The 19,608-nt window shown below is 42.9% G+C and overlaps 1 protein-coding gene across 1 annotated transcript in view; it reads right to left on the reverse strand.

Annotated features, from left to right (window-relative positions):
• LOC308305985 (ryanodine receptor 3) overlaps positions 1–19,608 on the reverse strand; it is a gene marked incomplete at its 5' end in the record, with an annotated part of 342,849 nt that overhangs the window by 143,353 nt on the left and 179,888 nt on the right. Inside the window, 4 exons of the mRNA XM_080750884.1 lie at positions 903–1,017; positions 3,489–3,762; positions 13,451–13,585; positions 17,894–17,996. Of these exons, the coding sequence (XP_080607010.1) occupies positions 903–1,017; positions 3,489–3,762; positions 13,451–13,585; positions 17,894–17,996 (627 nt within the window). The remainder of the gene's footprint in view (positions 1–902; positions 1,018–3,488; positions 3,763–13,450; positions 13,586–17,893; positions 17,997–19,608) is intronic.

A 19,608-nucleotide genomic window follows, 5' to 3' on the forward strand; every position in this document is an offset into this window, starting at 1 on the left:
AGCAGAAGATGTGCTAGAACTGATAATATAGCAAATGGTTTTCTACAGAACGCCGCAACCATCTGCACCGCTGCCAAGTTAAAGTTCACATACTGTACGCACACTGTTACCAGTGTTGCCATGTCCGCTTATTATAAGCGACTTTGGGCTAGTTTTTCTTTAACGTTGCTTGCAATAGCGGTAGTTTTTTTCCAGTGGTTCTCAGACATAATTATTCGTGTCAAGGAAACCCCCAAATTAACATTTTTTTGGGCCGCGCACCCCCATCTGGAAGTAAAGATTTGTGTTGTCAACATGTTACAAAAAACATTCCGCCGTCTTTACATTTTGATCCAGATTGTTTTGAAAATAGCCGATCTACAAGCTCACAGCTCGTAGATTGGCTATTTTCGAATAGCCGATGTACTTTATATAATTTAGGTTTAAAGTGGTTAAACTGATAGTAGCTTCTTTGGGGCTTGTTTTTGTAGACCTGGTTTCTTGTTTCTCTGGCAAAATCTGTATCGTAAAATTATCCTCCGTCATGCACTGGGATCAATTCACCTTTTATTTGTCGAGCTGCATATCCTGTACCATCTTATCCCTCATTGGTAAAACGGACCTGGAAATAACGCACTTAATAGTCTTTTTTCACTCTCTACCAACTCTCTTTGGCAAAAAATAGCCAATCTACAGTTGTGAGCTTGTAGATCTGCTATATTTTGGCAAATGCTCCCCAAGATAATGGATGTTGGGGATATTTCGATTATTGCGATAACATCGTAAATCGCAATTTCTTTGGCCACAATAATTGTGATATGAAATTGTCACATCGTCCCATCCCCAGTAGCCTTGGCGGCCATTGAAGCCCCTTTCTTTCACAGCAAAATGGAAGCAGTGAAAAGCCGGAGGCGGTAACGTACCTGTGACTTGTCACCGCCCAGCACGTTGACCATGACCTCCATGACGGTCTCGTGCATGCCCAGCACCCTCATCAGGTTGGGGTGCTGGTAGAACACCTTGTTGTTCATGATGTCCCTGCGTGATGGGAGCACAGACACATGACACACACATATCAGAGTGTGGATACACTCACTATAGTCGGAGGCCTTAGGGAGATAGAATGGTAACTTCGTGCTAATCAGTCTAAAAGTGCCAGGTTTTGCACAGATGTAGCCCAGGGCATGCTCTAATGATTTAGCTAGGGCGCCCGAGTCGGCTACCTTCGTGGTCACCACAACGGCCAAATCAAATTGGGCTCCCATCAACTTTCTATACAGGAGGAAAATACCCAGGAAAAACGTTTTTTTCTGGGTATTTAAGTAGGATGTGAGGGGTCTAACTAGGAGTTTGTCATGATGCTGAATCCATTGCAAGCATTTGTTTTGCACAAAAAACATTCCTTGGGCTACAAATGGCCCCAGAAAACGATGGTTTAGTGATGAAAAGTGATGAGTCATCACTTTTGATCACTTTTCACAGTTTTGTGGGCGTTTTCTGGGGCCATTTGTAGCCCAAGGAATGTTCTTTGTGCAAAAAAAATGCTTGCAATGGATTCAGCATCATGACAAACCCCTAGTTAGACCCCTCACATCCTACTTAAATTTAAAAAAAATAAGCTTTTCTGGGTATTTTCCTCCTGTATAGAAAATCGATGGGATCCCAACTTGATTTGGCCGCTGTGGCGACCCCGAAGGCTGCCGACTCGGGCGCCCTAGCTAAATCGTGAGAGCATGCCCTGGGCTACATCTGTGCAACATTTTGCGCTTTTAGACTGATTAGGACGAAAAATACCCAAGGCCTCCGACTACTAGAACCACAATGTATCCTTTTAGCATTTTAACTGTACCACCTCTGTACCTTTTGCAAACAAATAAAGTATTCAATCAATCAAATAAATCAATCAATCAATCAATCAAAGACAATTATCAGAACATTCATATTAACGTCCATATTTTGGTGACATCTTTTTGTTTGTGTGTCCCAGTCCCAATGTCGTAGCCGTGGGGCAGAAACCTTTAATCTCCATATTTTTACTTATTTTTTTTTGTGAATATTAATGCATCCTACAGCGTCACACAAAAGTATCAAATGACAGCTCGTCGACCGATATATCCAACTCCAACTCACACAGGGAACCAGCAACATGCATGGGGAAGACAGCAGCACGCACGACACAAGCCCTTGAACTGATTTTACTGCTGGGTTGGGCATGCTATAAATAAACTGTGGGGTCACAAAAAAGAAATTACACGATAAAATGGGGTCGTGGCATAAAAAAAGTTTGAGAACCCCTGCAGTAGGGCATTCATGTACAGAAAAGAAAACCACAAGTTTTTTGACCAATGGACACTTTTTGTACAGCTACTGTAGGTAGTATTAAGTACTATTATTTGTGTTATGATGAGATAATGGTGAGACACTGCATGACTGTTATGGACACTTTGGTTTTTAACATTTTAGCACCTCTGTTTAGCATTGCTCTGTATTGATGCTTCCTATTTTTTGCTTAGTTTGCTTTGTTTTTTCATGCACAACAGTACTTTTTCTTTTTCATACTTTTACTGTAACTTGCTGTGCTGCCTCTGGGCAGCAGATTTTCCCTTGTGAGATAATAAAGGTATCTATTTTCTATCTTTCTATCTATTTGGCCAGTTCAAGTAAACAAACACCAACCATTAAAGCCACAACAACCTTACTAGGGGGCTTGAGCTCTGCCCTTTTATCTGTCTGTAAAAGTGCCCTCTACAGACCATGAAGAAAGAACTGCAAATGCCCTCTTTCCCTGACATACCCGAAGGGAGCACTGTCCAAACTCTCCTGAACTTGAATGCAGCATCTTATGTGGAATGAATTGCCCTCTCTGTGTAGAAATCCATGCCGTATGCCACACCGCCAGTATTCACTTGATTATACTAAAGTCAGTGTGGTATCAAGCACTGAAAATAGCCGACCTCCAAGCTCACAACGCGTCGTTGTGAGCATAGGCGATTCTAGCCTCTTCTAGCAGGGGGTGCAAGACTGGGTTCCTCATACGCGCTTGCGAACATTTTCGGATTTTGTATGGTTTATCCTGTTGTTTTAACGGGTTTCTAAGGTTTTTTTTATTTTTTACCTAATTGTACAATATAAACTGTGCTTTTCTAGACACCATGAGCATATGTCTATATGATTTATTTACTTATTTTTGCAACAACTTGTGTGTAAAATACACTTAAGAGAGAAGCTTTAGGAGCAGTTCACCACCAAATTCACCACCAGAGCTAAATAACAGACACGTTTTTGCTCCGTGGAAATTTGTTGCTTGTGGTAGCTTGCAATGACTTTATGAGGTTGTTCATCCCCCTGCGGCCAGGGAGTGCAAGTGCACCCATAGACACCCCTTAAAATCGCCTATGGTTGTGAGCTTGGATGTCTGCTATTTTCGGTATCTCCACCAAAAGGCCCTTTTAGAAATGTCAGCCCCCTCTCTCCCTAAAATTCTCTGCACGTCCCTGAACCTTCCTTACCCCAGGCCGTCGATCATCAGCTTCTCCTCCTCCTTGCCCATGCGGACGGCCAGCAGCGAGCGGATCTGTCCCAGCGAGGCCAGCAGCTGGATGGTGTCCTGGACGGAGGTGGCGCTGATGGTGTAGCTCTTCCTCATGGCGCGCAGCAGCTCGCCGATGCTGTCGTACTGCCGCCGCAGCAGGCTGAACATCTTCCTGACCAGCTCCGGGTCCTGGATGTGGCACTCCTGGGCCCAGCTCACCATGGTCTGGGAGATCAGCTCCTTCAGGTTGGCTAGATATACAGTAGGGACGGGACCATAATCGCTGTTATCGTTTATCGATGATAAAGAAACACTCTTAATATTCGTATCGTGGAGATTTAACTTATCGTGAAATTTCCGTCATGCACTGGGATCAATTCACCTTTAATTTGCCGAGCTGCATGTATGGTAACATTTAAACGGTTGCGACGTGTTGTGAGCTTGTACTTTTTTTGCCGGCGTCACGCAAACATTGTGGAAATAGGCAATCTACAAGTTCACAACACATCACATTGTGATGCACTGAAAAGATTTTGCCTATAATGACTTTCCTCCTGAATGTATTCAATGATTTAATTGGTGATTAAAACTTTTTTTAACCATCAATTAAATCGATTTGTTTGATGAACTGTTGCAATAGTACAATTTATACTATGTGGAACGTGTCTGCAGACCATGTCTGCTGCTGAAGAATATGGAGAAACATAAAAGGATAAAACAGCCTGAGGCCACAGAGCTGGCGAGGATGTCTGGAAGAACAGGAAGTGGAATGAAGGGTCAGGAGGCGCGCTGGTCTGTACTATGTAACAGGATGTCACAGATTTGATTACCACTACTGGTGGAGATCTTGTATTCGTTGCAAATTAGTTATCATATAGCATCAAATTCATGTTTAACCACTTTAACAATATTTTATACCTTGGCTATTTTTTTTTTTTTTAAGATTTAGAAAAATGTGAAGATGGTCCAACGATTGTGGGGAAACTCAGTTGAATTCCTCTCATGCTGAGGCCCGCAGCAATTTCCTGATTATATTTACCACTGCTTTCTTGCGCATTTCCCACTGAAGATACTGTACCTCGCTTAAAATGTTTATCATCATACATATCATAGCTTTTCTACCTGTACATTAACTTTTATTTCTACAGACTCCATCAAATAAATAAATAAATTCATAAATAAAAGAGAACCTCAAATACATATAATTTTGGGGGTCATTGGGAATAGCCTATCGTTGCTGTCGGGCAGAAACCGCCTACTGTATGTCCATATTTAGTTTTTCGTTTTTTCACAAATTAATTCCCTATTTGATCATACTACAGCGTCATACACAAAAGCATAGAAAGTAGCAGATCCACAAGCTCAAAACACGTTTTGAGCTTGTCGATCTGCTACTTTTGCTGTTTTTGAATTTTAATCCTGAAATCCTGAACGTTTTGGACATAATGAGGTTTCCACCTGACACGATATGCGTGCTCCATTTACTTGTTGAGTGACAAACAAACCCTCCTTGATTCCCCTGACTCTCGGAAACAACCGTTTCCTCTACCCAGGATGGACGTGTGAGAGACTAGGAAAGTCCTTTGTGGTGGCTGTTCTCAAGCAATACAACGAGACACATAACGGTCGCTTGCAAAAGGCTAATTAGGTTAACCTAGGACAACTTAGGTCAACTGTTACCTAGTCTCGCGAGGCCAGACTGTTGCCTCCGCGATTTGGGCAAATGCTCCCGGCATACAGTCTGGCAAAGGGAAATAGAAACGATGAGTGCGAGATAAAGCGGATGTGACGCAAACGCTCCCTTGGTGCAGTAGCAATAACATGTCCTATACTGGAAGTCTTTCTCTGGTGTTATTGGTGTTACCTCCATGATGTTTTCAAACGTTTTCTTAAACTATACACTCATAACAAGAATAGGCCGCTCGAATGACTTTGTCTGAGCTATTGTGTTTCTGTTATGTTTCCAATGGGACCACAGTTCAGTGCAGCAGTGGCTACTTCCGATACTCGCCGTTCGGGAGCTGCCGTTCCAGACTATATAGCATTCGGAGATTGTGGAATAGTTTTCTGGTTACCTAACTCAACTGGAACAAAAGTTGTACTGACTCTGACATCTAAGTACTTTTCCAGAGAGGGTTGCTTGTGGCGTCTTGCTTGCTATGGCACCCTTTCTTGCTTTTTTAGTCTTGATTTATTTGCACTGACTATGGACACTTTTTGGCCCTGCACTATTGGGTTGTGTTGGTAGAATTGAGTACCATTGCTGTGTTGACAAGGCGGTGAGATACTTGTGTTGCACTGACTAGCATTGACTGTTACAGTATGTACACTTTTGTTTGGCACTGCTTTGTTAAGTTGTGCTTTGAGTATTGCTATTTGTGTGTGACGTGACACTTAGGAGCGTTGAATGTACACTTTATGTATACATTCTTCTTTTTTTGTGACAGCTTTTTGACAATTTATGCTTAGATTCTTCTTCTTATTGTGCCTTGCTTTTTTTTACTGTACACAACAGTACTTTCTTTCTTACTTCTTTGTAAGTTGTAACCTTAAACTGCTGTGCTGCCTCTGGGCAAATGATTTTCCCCGGTGGGATAATAAAGGTATCTGTCTGACTCTGATGGCTCTATATCTATCCTTTCTCTGCAGCAGCTCGGGTGAAATGTGCCACAAAATGCAGGTGCAGTCTGTCTCCCAGTGTAAAATGTCTCTTAATGAGGAATTGAGGTGATGTACATTACGGTATACACACTGCTAAGCTGTCGTACATGGTGGTAATAGTAATTACCAGCCAAAGGTCATTTATTTTAGGCTAATGACTCTTGGAAGGGAGCCAGTCACCTTCCACATTACACAGCTGTATTACCTACTGTAACGTGTGGTTCGGTCCTACCATAGCTGTACAGTATAGTACAAGTAAAACGCCTTAAGGACAAGAAGTGACCACAGACGTAGGGAAACGACAGAATTAAAAAAATAGTCAGGGTAAATCTGCCAATGTACACACACACACATACACACATACACAGAGACTAGGGCTGTATTGACTCAGGACCCAGGCAGGGGTCGCAGCTGAGCGCAATCAGTGCAGAGGAGCAGCGCAAACGAGACAGTGTGTGTGTGTGTGTGTGTGTGTGTGTGTGTGTGTGTGTGTGTGTGTGTGTGTGTGTGTGTGTGTGTGTGTGTGTGGCGTTACAGGCAAGCATATTACAGGCAGTGTGACAGGCAAGAGTAACGTGTGACACAATTGCTGTAGGATCTCACAATAACAGTGACCTGCGGTCACAACCAGTCACCAGTTCACAGCTGGAATACATCCCGCCATTGAAAACAGAATTTCCCCGGCTGGGTTAATAAAGGTCTATCTATCTATCCATCTATCCATCTATCTATCTATCTCTGGTTGGTGGCAAGGATCAAACCAAAAAAGAATGTTCAGTCAATCAGCATGTCAAGGCCATCCTGCCCCCCTATAGTGTCTCTTTGAAATCTTCCCCATCTTCAGTGGGGGATGTACAGTACATGTGTAGCCATTGTATTTCATCTCCATGCTTTTCTCCATCTACCAAGGTCGAAAATTGCAATCCTATGTGGCAATGTCTGCCTGACGGCGTCGCCGGGTTCGATTCCCGATCCAGACGACCTTTGCCGCATGTCGCTCCCTGTCGCTCCCCCCATTTGCTGTCTACTGTCCTATCAACCCCCCCCCCCCCCCCAAAAAAAAAGAAAATTGCAATCCTACTGTAAAAACACAACACACCTTTTTTTACCTGCAACAACTATGCTTGACTGGCATAAAAGAGCACGCTTATCAAAAGGCTGTCTAACCTGGCCCAGTGATGCAAATGAGACCTTGAACGCTCAGCCTTTCAGCCGGCATCAGCCAGTCAACCTATAGACGCTCTGCGCTCCGTGTATCAGCCACTTCAACGCGCCACTTCTCCAACGGAGAAGTAATCACTCGCCAGGCAAACAATGGCGGTGTCAGTCACCTCCTTTCTTCGGAGAACAAAAACATGCTGTGAGATCATTGGTGAAATGGCACGCGTACGTTGTCAGCGGAGCAGAAAGGAGTCTCTTCTATGTAAAGAGAAGTAAAGAAAGAGGGGGATTTCAACCTATTCAATCCGGGAAAAACGGAGAACAGTTAGGATAAAAGGTCCATACACATCGGCGAATTAGCTTAGCACCACTGACCGCAATACTAGCAAGCAGCCACACACACGAGACGTTCCCCTCGGCCTCAATGCACAGGGAAGGTCTATAGAGCAGGAGTTCGCCTGCAAACGTTCGCTAAATTCGACACAAGAGCGAATAGACAATAGAAAGCGAATTATTCGCAAATTCGCTATTCGCTAATTCGCCCCCGGTGTGTAAAGACCTTTAGAAGGCTTTTTTTATGGGTGAATGGGTTATATTCTGTCTCCCGGGCTAAACTGACACATTTGTTTAGACAGCTCATGTGGGTTGGGTTGCCCGTAAGGCTTAATTAAAGCGACATCAATTAGCCCCACAGCGTGCGTGTGTGTGTGTGTGCGTGCATGTGTTTGTGTGTGTGACTGTGTGTGTGTGCATTTGTTTGCAGCGGGGTCACAGGGCCAAACGAGAGAGAAAGCCGTCAAATCAACGATTCAGAGCCATGCTTGGATGGAGTCATTTACATGCCATTGATTTCTCCCTTGCCTTAAAAGCAAAGCAATTAAGAGATTGTGTTTCAAAGGCCCTGATCCTACCGTTTGGCTTTATTGAATCTGTTGGGTGTTTCCACGGGATATCTGGCACCACACGTCAATCAATCAAGTTGTGTTTGTGCTCGTTGTGTACGTGCGTGCGTGCGTGCGTGCGTGCGTGCGTGTGTGTGTGTTGGTTGGGTATAGTGGGTGGGGGGACTGCAGAATGTCACACTCGGTGGTAGCCAATCTCGCCAGTGATTTGTGCGTGCTGTGGGTGCAAAACGACAGACGTGCTCTGAAATGGGAAACGGCAGCTCTCCCTCTAAACACAACGCCGTTGTCGGGTGGAAAGCACGTATGTCCAAAACTGCCTGTTTTGTATTTTTCGTTTTAAAAATGATTTAAACTAGCGAAAACAGTCGATCTACAAGCACACAATGCCTCGCGCTGCGAGGCGTTGTGTGCTTGTAGATCTGCTGTTGTGCGACGGCCTTGTATGATGACGCAGGGCTTTGCTTTACGAAAAAACGTACACATTTGAAACTTGGAGATACGAGGTTTCTGCCCGACAGTGACTGTCAGGCGTACAGACTGTCAGACACGATCACAGACACACAGACGCAAGCACAGGAATACCGATCTAACACAAGTAAACACGTGCTTGCTCCCCCCCCCCCTTTCTCTCTCTCTCTTTCTCTCTCTCTCTCTCTCTCTCTCTCTCTCTCCCACTCTCTCTCTGCACAACTCTCCCACTCTGCTCTTAAATGCAACCGAATGAAAGAATCCATACATGGGCAACTGGCGGCCCGGGGGCCACAGGTTAACAGCGGAATACTGATATATTATTGATTTCAGCTGTTACAATTCCAAACATGCAAACATGACCCGCTTTAATTACTTACTGGAGTCTATATTAGTAGCTTAATGACTGGTATTAAAATGTTATTGTCTTTTTTTAATGTCCAATGTATTTGTATTTTAAGTCCAAAAGTTAACACAAGTAAACTAAATGCATTTGAAATGAAATACATTTTTAACTTTTCATGATTCCAATTAAAAAAAGAACAAAAAATATTTAAGATTCCCCCAAAATGTCCTTCTTTCATGAACTCACACATACACAAGTATATGCACACTATACGCACGTACACACACACGCATTTAACACAGAGAGCATACAAATAAACAAAAAAATGGTCCAACTGAGGATTTTAACTGACTATCTGGTGGAATGTGTCCTCATTGACAATGACAAAGAGAGACTTTCCCAACAGAGAAACGCAGAAAAACCAATTTCCCGCCGTTCAAGTGGTGGCACAAGACTGCAACACATGGAAGTCACAGAGCCACAAAGGACACACGTGTCAGGCAGCTTGGGGTGTCGTGTGCGGGAGGAAATCCAGCAGCTCCCCCTTCCTGCTACATTTCCATCTCTACTGTTGTTTTTCCTATATCGCTGCTGTCATTGCAGAAAACTCTTATCTCCATATTGTAGTTTTGTTGTGTTTTTTTTTCAGGAATGAATGCTGTTCTTGATCACGCTAAAGCATCACGCTAAAGCAGGGTTCCCCAATTTGTTTTCCCCAAGGGCTGAATTATGTCTAGGGTACCAAGCCGAGGGCCACAGCATTGCCGGTGGCGTTCCAGCTAAGCGACAGTTCAGATATACTAGTGTTGTTGCTGCTCTTATACCACCATTATTATAATTATTATGAGAAATGCACTCCTTAAAGTTGAAACTAAATAAGTTAAGAACCAATTAACCAGACTGTTTGAAAGGTTTGCATCTGTATAACAGCAGCGGACAGCGCAGAGACATAATTGCCTTCCTTTGATCCATTAACGAGGGGCCGTCAATTATTTACTGGCATCAGCTGGACACAGACACACACACCTTCCCTCTTATTTCTCTCCAAAAGCCCTTGAATATGATTGAAAATGATTAAGGATTACTGTGATTATGGTAAGCTTACGTTTCATATCGCACTCACCATACCTGTAACTTTCACTATTCCACCAAAAATATTGTTTTTGAAAAAGAAAAAAAAGAAAGAAAAAAGACTGGGGTTGGTGGGGGCCGGACAGAACCCCCCCGCGGGCCGCAAATGGCCTGGGGCCGCCTATTGGGGAACCCTGCGCTAAAGTAGTGAGGGAGCGACGTGTTTTGAGCTTGTAGATCCTGAGACTTTTGCTGCTTTTGGATTTTAATCCTGAAAAGTAACAGCTTTTGGACATATAAGGTTTCCACCCAACCAGAGACGATATGGTCCAGCCGTTAACATTGAGTACATGTGACATTACTGGACTCCTGGACGCCAAAAGGAACCAGGCCGCTAATCAATCAGGCGTCACGCTGCGGGCACCCAGGGGTACCACTGACGCTCCAAACCAAGTCTTTATAGAGGAGAAAGCGCAACAATCTCCTCTGTTTTCATCTACCCGTGGCTCCCTGGGGATCAATGCGGCGGTCTTATTATGCTCCAGGCAGGGTCAAGCGACAAGCCCGCGGAGAGATTGCCTTTCAGCGTCTGCAGGCAACAGCACAATTTTATTCCATTCCACGTTCGCCCGTTTGTTTGTTTCCGAGACACTTCACCTCGCCACCACTTTTAAGAACAGTGATGACTTAGTCTTGCTGCAGCCATGGCGATCAATATCTAATGTCTGGGGAACAGCTATATTGAAAAGTTGTTAACCACATGAAGCCTACATTATAGAGTCCCGGTTCTGGCCATGTCATCGTAACAGGCAAACATTTGGCAATAATAGGCAAACATTCTATGAAAATAGCACGTCTACAAGCTCACAAGCTTGAGCTTGATTGGCTGTTTTCTCTAAAAGTAGGGTTTTAGTGGTTATGGACTGCCCCATAAGAAAGGAAAAATATGTGTGATTGAATATGAACTAACCAACCACAGACCTCTGTTACAGCCTAGCCAATCAGAGGCCAAAGTGATTTATTCTCTATTTGGCTAAGAGCTGAAGCACATTTTCTGGAGCGTTACATGGGAGCCAACATTAAAACATGATTAATATGATGTGATTAGTTTAAGACGATTAGTTCCCGAAGCAATAAAAAGAGGTGTCATTATTAAGAGATGTTATTATTGATAATTGATTGATACTATCGTTTAAAAGGGGGGGAGGAAGGTATTTTATTAAAGATAATATATGTATTAATATATCACTGTCATGGGGATAATAATAATAATCATAATAAAAAAAATAACCCATCCTAATATCATCCAGCTGGGTAATTTGAAATGTTTTATTAATGCAAGTCTTGCGATGTTCAGAAGAACAGTAAGAGTATACTGTATGTCTGATTGTCATCTGCTGTTTAGGCCACCTCTAATTAGACATCAACAGAGATAAAGGTAGTCAACACTTATCCTAGTGAACACCCACCACCGCTCATTTTATTTATATTTGATTGCATTAAATGTAGTTTTTACTCCCTACATAAAGGTATTTTAATGACATTAAATGATGTTCATGTTCTACTAGATGATACATTTGATTTAGGACGTAAACAAGGCCGAAAGGCCTTATTGGGATGTTCCTTTTTGGACTTGATGTGAAACCGGACTGTGCTGCAATGATTGTTGTTTGTACTTGTATGTGTTATTCATTATATGTCCAAATAAATGATTCAATTAATCAATCAATCAAATTGTAGGGCTCTGACACTGTGGCAGACTCCACCTAAAACCATAGCACTACTGTAACACCTCGATGACAACACGTGAAGCTAGATAGCATTTTTAGGTTTTAGAAACGTGGTCTACCTATGTTATTGTTTTCGTATAATCCAGAAGCAGCTATTTTTTTTCTTTGTATACCAACTAATGTCTTTTTCTTTTTATTATCAACTAAATTGCTTAGTCTGATCTGATTAAACATTCAACCCTCTGCTATACCTCCTTGTACAATGGTGGCCTAAGAAAATTGCTAAAATAGCCAATCCACAAGCTCACGTATACAACATCGCAACGTGTTGTGAGCTTCTGGATCTGTTATCTTCATCATCATTCATTCCCCGTAATCGAGGCTAAAAGTTTGGCAATCTACATAATGGCAATCTGCATACTGATGCTTTGTTGTGTGTGCTGGGACCCACGTGAGCAGGGACGTGCTGGCCATTGGGAAAAGTGGGACAACTCCCCAACGGCCGGTTCATTCCCGGCCGGTCCAGGCTGGCCATTAGGAAAAAAATAAAAATAAAATGACGGCCTTCGTTCCATTTTGGGGGCTGGGCGGTCAACAAACAAATCATTTTTAAAATGATAAATACTAAACAAACGGTTTTGGACATACAAGGTTTCCACCGGACAACAACAAAATATAAGGCTTGTCACTTGTCATGATCTGAAATGGCAAATCTTTGAGTAGCAGCAGCACTATAGAGAGATCTCTTTCTCTATAGCGCGCGCGCAATGAGGGCCTCTCCAACTCTTTTTCCCGGGCTGAATCAGGGTCCCAGCATGTCCCTGGGGGGTGTTATTGACGTTGTCAGAGCTGCTGACTGAAGACAAGATGCGCAATCCAGAGCTCATCTGCATCTCCTTCACATTAACATAATGAAATTGAAATTCAAACTGGAGTGGAAATGACGTGGTGTTCAACATCACAGCTGTAGGAATGTGTGCTGCAATACAGGGCAACGACGACGACAGAAAAACAGATAATCGAAAGACACTAAGAGGAAGAAAGACAGAGAGAGAAGAGAGACAGACAGACAGAGAAACAGATGATCGAAAGACACAGATTGAGTGAAAGAAAGAGAGAGAGAGGAGAGAGAGACAGAAACAGAGACAAATTGGGAAGAGGAGTTTGATGTGAATCTAGTGCAAACTAAATATCGTCATTGTTGGGCAGAAACCTCGTATCTCCAAGTTTCAAATTTGTACATTTTTTCGCAAAGTAAAGCACTGCTTCGTAACACAAGGCCGTCGCACAAAAGTAGTGAAAACAGCTGATCTACAAGCACACAGCGCCTCGCGGTGCGAGGTGTTGTGTGCTTGTAGATCAGCTGTTTTCGCTTAGATTAAATAATTTAAAAAAAATTATAAATACAACACAAATGGTTTTGGACACACAAGATTTCCACCCGACAACGACGACATGTCTGTTGGTATGAAATGGACAGTTGTCCAACTAAAAGTGTTTAGATGGCCATTTCAACAACTAACAGTGCTTGCATGACCATTATGACAACACATCTTGTTCAGTGTTACTGCATGCGGTGGTAACAGTCAATCCTTACATGGTTTAGCCTGTTCCTTTTCTCTTGGCTCCTCCTCCGTTTTGTGAGGCTGACCCTTGACCTTGTACACCAGGGCAAGGAGGCGACCTTTGATAGACGTATCCTGCTCTTCATCCTCTTCCTCCATAGGGTTTCCTGCACGCACGCACGCGCACACACACACACACACAAAGGGAAGTAATATTAACATTTCTGTCAGAAAGAAATTTGTTTTTTGTTGAGCAGAAGTAGCAAAAGTAGCAAGAGGGAAAGTCGTTTTAAGTGTGTCTATGAGTTCTATAAACTATAAAAGGTTCCTGTTCTGCTTTCAAATTATGGAAAAAAGAGCTCTCAAATTCAGCACTATGTACAGTACAGCACTCCTATATCTACGTCATTAAGCTTCGGCACCAGAATCAGAAACAGCTTTACATCAGGAGTTCAGGGTCCACTTGAAAATCTCAGAAGCATTCGCAGCCCACCGATATCACACCACTTAACACGGCAGCCGGCTGCCTTGTCATAGAAATGTTATATTATCAATACAATTTGAGTGTTCTGCTAATTATTGGGGGCCACTTGTAATATCCTCATGGTTGAGTCGCTGCTTTGTATCATGAGCAGCATTTTCCACTTTCCACGTAGATAGGCTTCAGCACCATGGACAGCACTCACCTATCCATAACACTAAGCTTCAGCAACATAAAAGCCCTGCTTCATAATACATGGCTGTCGTACAAAAGTAGTGAAAACAGCAGATCTGTAAGCACACAACGCCAGGCGTTGTGTGCTTACAGATCGGCTGTTTTCACTGGTTTAAATGATTTTTAAAATGACAAATACAAAACGAAGGGTTTTGGACATAGAAGGTTTCCACCCGACAACGACAACATAGCATAGCTAAGCTTCAGCAGCATGGATAACAACTGCCCTTCAAAACAGCACAATGTCTCACACCTGAGATCTGCATGTGGTCAGTGTGGTCAGACAATTCAATTTTTTGTCATTTTCTTAAAGGAGTAGTTCACCCCCAAAATGACTTTTTTTCTATTGATTAGCCACCCCATGGAGACTAGAGTTCAATAATATTTTTAGTTTTTTGTCGCATTCCTGAGACAAAAATGTGATAACAATAAATTTACCCCCATTCGTTCCGGATGGGGACCCGTTTCGAAACGGGTCCCCATCCGGAATCAATGGGGGTAAATTTACTCGAATCAAATTTTTGTCTTAGGAATGTGACAAAAACCCAAAAATATTATTGAACTCTACTCTCCATGGCGTGACTAGTCAATAGAAAAAAAGTCATTTTGGGGGTGAACTACTCCTTTAAATGTGTTATGTACATTTCCGTTGCCGTGTTATTAACATTTGTTTTGTTTGTTTGTTTAAATATGTACTGTATATTTTTATTTTAGTCTTATTTTCTGTAACTTTCTGTCTCTATGTCCCTTCCATATCCTTTTTTTTATTGACTAGAAAAAGGCGCCCTTTGGGCATCTGGCCCCTACCTCTGCAAATATGATTTTAACATTTCATGTATACACACGCACACGCGCGCGCGCACAGTGAGCATGCACAAGGGTACACTTCTTCTTCCACTTTGGATGTTAATGGCAGCTTGCATCCATTACTACCAACCACGGCAGGAATTTCATGGAGGCCAAGAAGGCCATGGCCACCGTTGCCCCTCAGTTTGGCCTTGTGCCCCTCAAAGAAATGGCATGACTTGAGGCCACAGTGGCCTTAATGCCCCAGCTGACTGTACCACTTTCTCCTCTGTCTCTTTCTTGTCAATATGTAGACACTAGACTGGACAGTAGACTCCAGTGTCTCTTTCTTGTCGTGTAGACATAAGTGTCTTTTGTTAAGATTCTGAAATCTCTCCCGAGTCCCCATCTTTAAACCAATCCAGTGACTTTGATTGGTGCTGGGCTGAGCATGGATCAGATTGTAAATACCATAATGTATAGTATCTATTTCACTGAAGATTAGGTTATCATCCCTAACCCTTAAATTCAACAAAATCTTTCAATGGAGTAAAATCGTGTTTTATTTGATGGCCTTCCTGCCCTGGCATTTGTACCCTCAAAAAATGGACAACACCAAAGACCTAAAATGACAAAATTCCAGGACTGCTACCAACTAACAATCAGGTAAGACACGGTTGCTTACACCCCCGAAACATACATCCTTCACAGACCCACAGCCAGACAAATACAAATATTCACGTTTGTTTTGGTTCTCTTTGTTGGTCCAACCAAATTCCCACTACTCAGCACTGCACAGTGCACATGCACCCCCGGGTCATTGCTGGCACACACACCAAGCTAGAGGTCAATCGGTGGGACGGCGCCCAGGCAATTCCCCTGTACAATCAGACAATACACACAGAGAAGTGAATTTATGTGAATTTATAACGCAGACAAGCATAGCCTTCATACAGGCCATGTCGCACATATGATGTGAAACTCGTATGTTGTGTTTTCATCGCTGTTTGTTGTGGATTGTGTGCAGTCGGTCCGTGCCGCCGCTTTGCAGCAGAGCTAAGACGGTCATCAGATCCGTAGCTCTCTCCAGAGGACGGGGACAATTCAATTATTTATCAAAACATCGAGATGTCAGAGCTATCCGGAGAGACACTGAACTCTCTCACCAATGCCGGGAGACGCAGCGAGAAACACAGAGAGAGCAGTAGGCTGGGGAGGAAGAGAGAGACTGCTTTCTAAGATAAAGAGCAGAGTAGGGACGGTTGTAATTCCCCCCTCGCCGCTGAAATATACCAGAAACCGAGCAGATAGGGGGGAAATGTACAAAAAGACAGAGAGCAAATCACATTATGCCGCTCACAACAAAGGGGAAATTACCAATATCGCATGCCTTTCTCTGGACTCATTTGAAGAGGGCTGCATCAGATTTCCTCTGAGTAACGTTAATCGGATTGTCACGAATTCGCTCCATATTCCATTTCCCATTCTGCGGTGCTGTCATTTGCACACAGTACAAAGTTCTCTGTATTTGCGACCGTAAGGTCGCAGTTTAGTATGAAAACCTCCACCGGCCGTCCGTCGGTCACACGTGCGGTCGACCGCACGTCACACGTGCGGTCGACGTGTGATGAGGTCACGATGAGTCATCTATGCCCAAATATAGATTTCTAGGTCAGATGGCCCATAGAGTTTGTGATGTCAAACCTAGCAACCAATATAAACAAACCTGATGTCAGACCTGAAGTATCCTTTTATACCCATATATGGAGATACAGAGATCTCCATATATGGGCATATTAGAAAGCCCATATATGGGCATATACGGATGACATCAGGGATATCCATATATGGGCATAAAAGGGACAAGGGCTTACAGTTAAGAGATCTCCATATATGGGCATATCAGAAAGCCCATATATGTTCATATACTGATGACATCAGGAATATCCATATATGGGCATAAAAGGGACAAGGACTTACAGTTAAGAGATCTCCATATATGGGCATAAAGGGACAAGGACTGTTACAGTATATATAGAGATGTCCATATATGGGCATAAATGAACAAGGACTGACAAACACTGAGATCTCCATATAACCTATGGGAATATAAGGGACGAGGACTGTCAGCTTGTAGACCTATTTTCTAAATATTGTTGTACATAAAAAACTTGAAATGGGTCGTTCTGCATAGTACTTGGGATTTGTTGATGTAAATGTTCACATAGAGTGTAATAATTGGTAAAACAAACTTTTGGCCTATTTGTGGAGATAAGCGACCAACGGTCGCTTATCTCCCGATTAGGGAGTCTTACTGGTAATTTAACTCTAGGAGTGTGCAGACGGAACCAAATGGGTCCTTTTGATTCCATTTGTACACTCAGTCACATTTACTGTGTACTACGTACTAGTGTACCGGGGCGCAGCTGGCTGCTGGAGTGACACCAATCTGAGCTGAATTACAAAATATAGCATGAACCATATCGTTGTTGTAGGGTGGACGCCTTGTATGTCCAAAACCATTTGTTTTGTATTTGTCATTTAAAAAAAATATTTAAACTAGCACACAACGCCTTGCAGTGCTTGTAGATCGGCTGTTTTCACTACTTTTGTGCAAAGGCCTTGTATGATGAAGCAGGGCTTTACTTTGCGATAAAACGTACAAATTTGAAACTTGGAGATACAAGATTTCTGCCTGACAGTGACGATATGATAGCGCCATGGAAATGTATTTTTCCACCAAAAAAAAAGAAAGAAAAAAAGAAAGAAAATATTTTTATATACTACCAGTCTAAAGTTTGGACACAGGTCTCACACACATTGAATGAGAAGCTGCGTCCAAACTTTTGACTGGTAGGGTTTATACAGTATATAATATATTGTCAAAATGTGTAAGAACAATTGCAGATTGTGAGCTTGTAGATGGATTTTGAAATTTGTATTTCTAAGAGCTAAACAGCGTGGTCGTACTCACCACAGTGGAGACGCAGCTCGTTGTGGAAGTCGTAGAGTTCCTCCTGGATGTCCTCTGGACAGGGACAGTCCTCCCCCGTACTGAAGTTCAGCAGCATGTTGATCTGAAACACACACACGTCGTCACTGTCGGGCAGAAACCTCCTATCTCCAAGTTTCAAATGTGTACGTTTTTTCGTAAAGTAAAGCCCTGGTTAATCATACAAGACTCTCGCACAAAACTAGTGAAAATAGCCGATCTACATGCAAGCACACACGATAAATACAATGATAAAATATAATGATAAATACAAAACAAACGGCTTTTGGTCATACAAGGTTTCCACCCAACGATGACGACGGCATGCATGGTTGGTCGCAAGCACACACACACACACGCGCACGTGTGTGCGTGCATGCGTGCGTGTGTGTCAGGAGCTGACTGTGCTGCCACTGTAGCAATGACACAGCAGACTATAAGGAGCTTGCACATGGCCTTGAAGCATGATCTACCACACACACAAAACGGACCAATCCTGCAGACTTTGGAAGCCAATGTTAGCCAATTAGGATGGAATATAAAATATCTGACTGGAATATAAAATATCTGACAGCGCGGCACTCGGTGCCGCGCTGTCAGATATTTTGAAAATACCTAAAGCACAATATAATGGTTAAAGTGGTTACAATCTAAAGTGACACAATTGCAGGTCTTAAAGGGTGAATGTGAAAACGTTGTGTTTGCAGTGTAGAGGCGTAACGAGGTTAAGAGCAGCAGATGTCTTCTGCGGCCGTCGCGATGCGGGAGGGGAGAGCTGGCCGTGGTTCAGCGCTCCTAAACTGAATTATGGGACGGGTGACAGCAAGTGGCTTAAAACTGCTGCCCCGTGTCACACGTTGTAATTCTACAGCGGAGACGTATCAAAGCTAAAGACTATTATCTGTAAGTCAGATAGATGTCTGGAAGTCCCTTATGTAATTCTAGCCAACGTTAATATTGCAAAATTTCACATAAATCACACTCTGTGTTAATGATTTGAGGCATTTTGTTCAAAACGGAGCACTCTTGCAAACTTTGGAAGCCAATCTTAGCCAATCAGGATGGAATATGAAAAATCTGAAAGACCCGTTTCGTTTAATGACTATAGAGGTACCGACTTGCGTGATTTCTGTAGGAGTAGTGTCCAAAGATTTGTTTCGCACAAATCCGCCTCCTGGTGGTGCTATAACATGGCCATGGCAAAAATTGGGGGAAGAGGTTCTGCTCTGGCCCCCAGGGTATGTGTGCATGGAAGGTTTCGCTGCCATCATGCCAATGGTGTTGGAGATTAGCTGTCCAAAGATGGGAGGAAACGCACGCACACGGACAGACGGACGGACGGACGGACGGACGGACGGACGGACAGGGGCGAAAACATAGTCTCTTGCCAAGCCTTTCGGCCTGGTGGAGACAACAAACCTACACCTGCTATTTTGGAAAAAGGAAACCAATCATGACAGGCCCAAAGACTTTGGATTTAATAGCTAGTTCTGCAATGCAGTTTTTTTGTTAGTTTTTTACTCTCCAATCATTTCCATCCCTGCACAAAGCTGTGATATTAACTCATTCTGTGCCACATGACGGTTTTGACGTTTTTTTTTCCAATAGCCCTGTGTGCCAATGACGGCTTATGACGGTTTTTGTGTTTTTTACATAGAAAAAAAAAAAATGTTTCATTTTTTTTTTTTTTTTTTTTT

This window comes from Nannobrachium achirus (genome assembly GCF_963921795.1).
Source record: "Nannobrachium achirus genome assembly, chromosome: 20".
Classification (NCBI taxonomy): Eukaryota; Metazoa; Chordata; class Actinopteri; order Myctophiformes; family Myctophidae; genus Nannobrachium; species Nannobrachium achirus.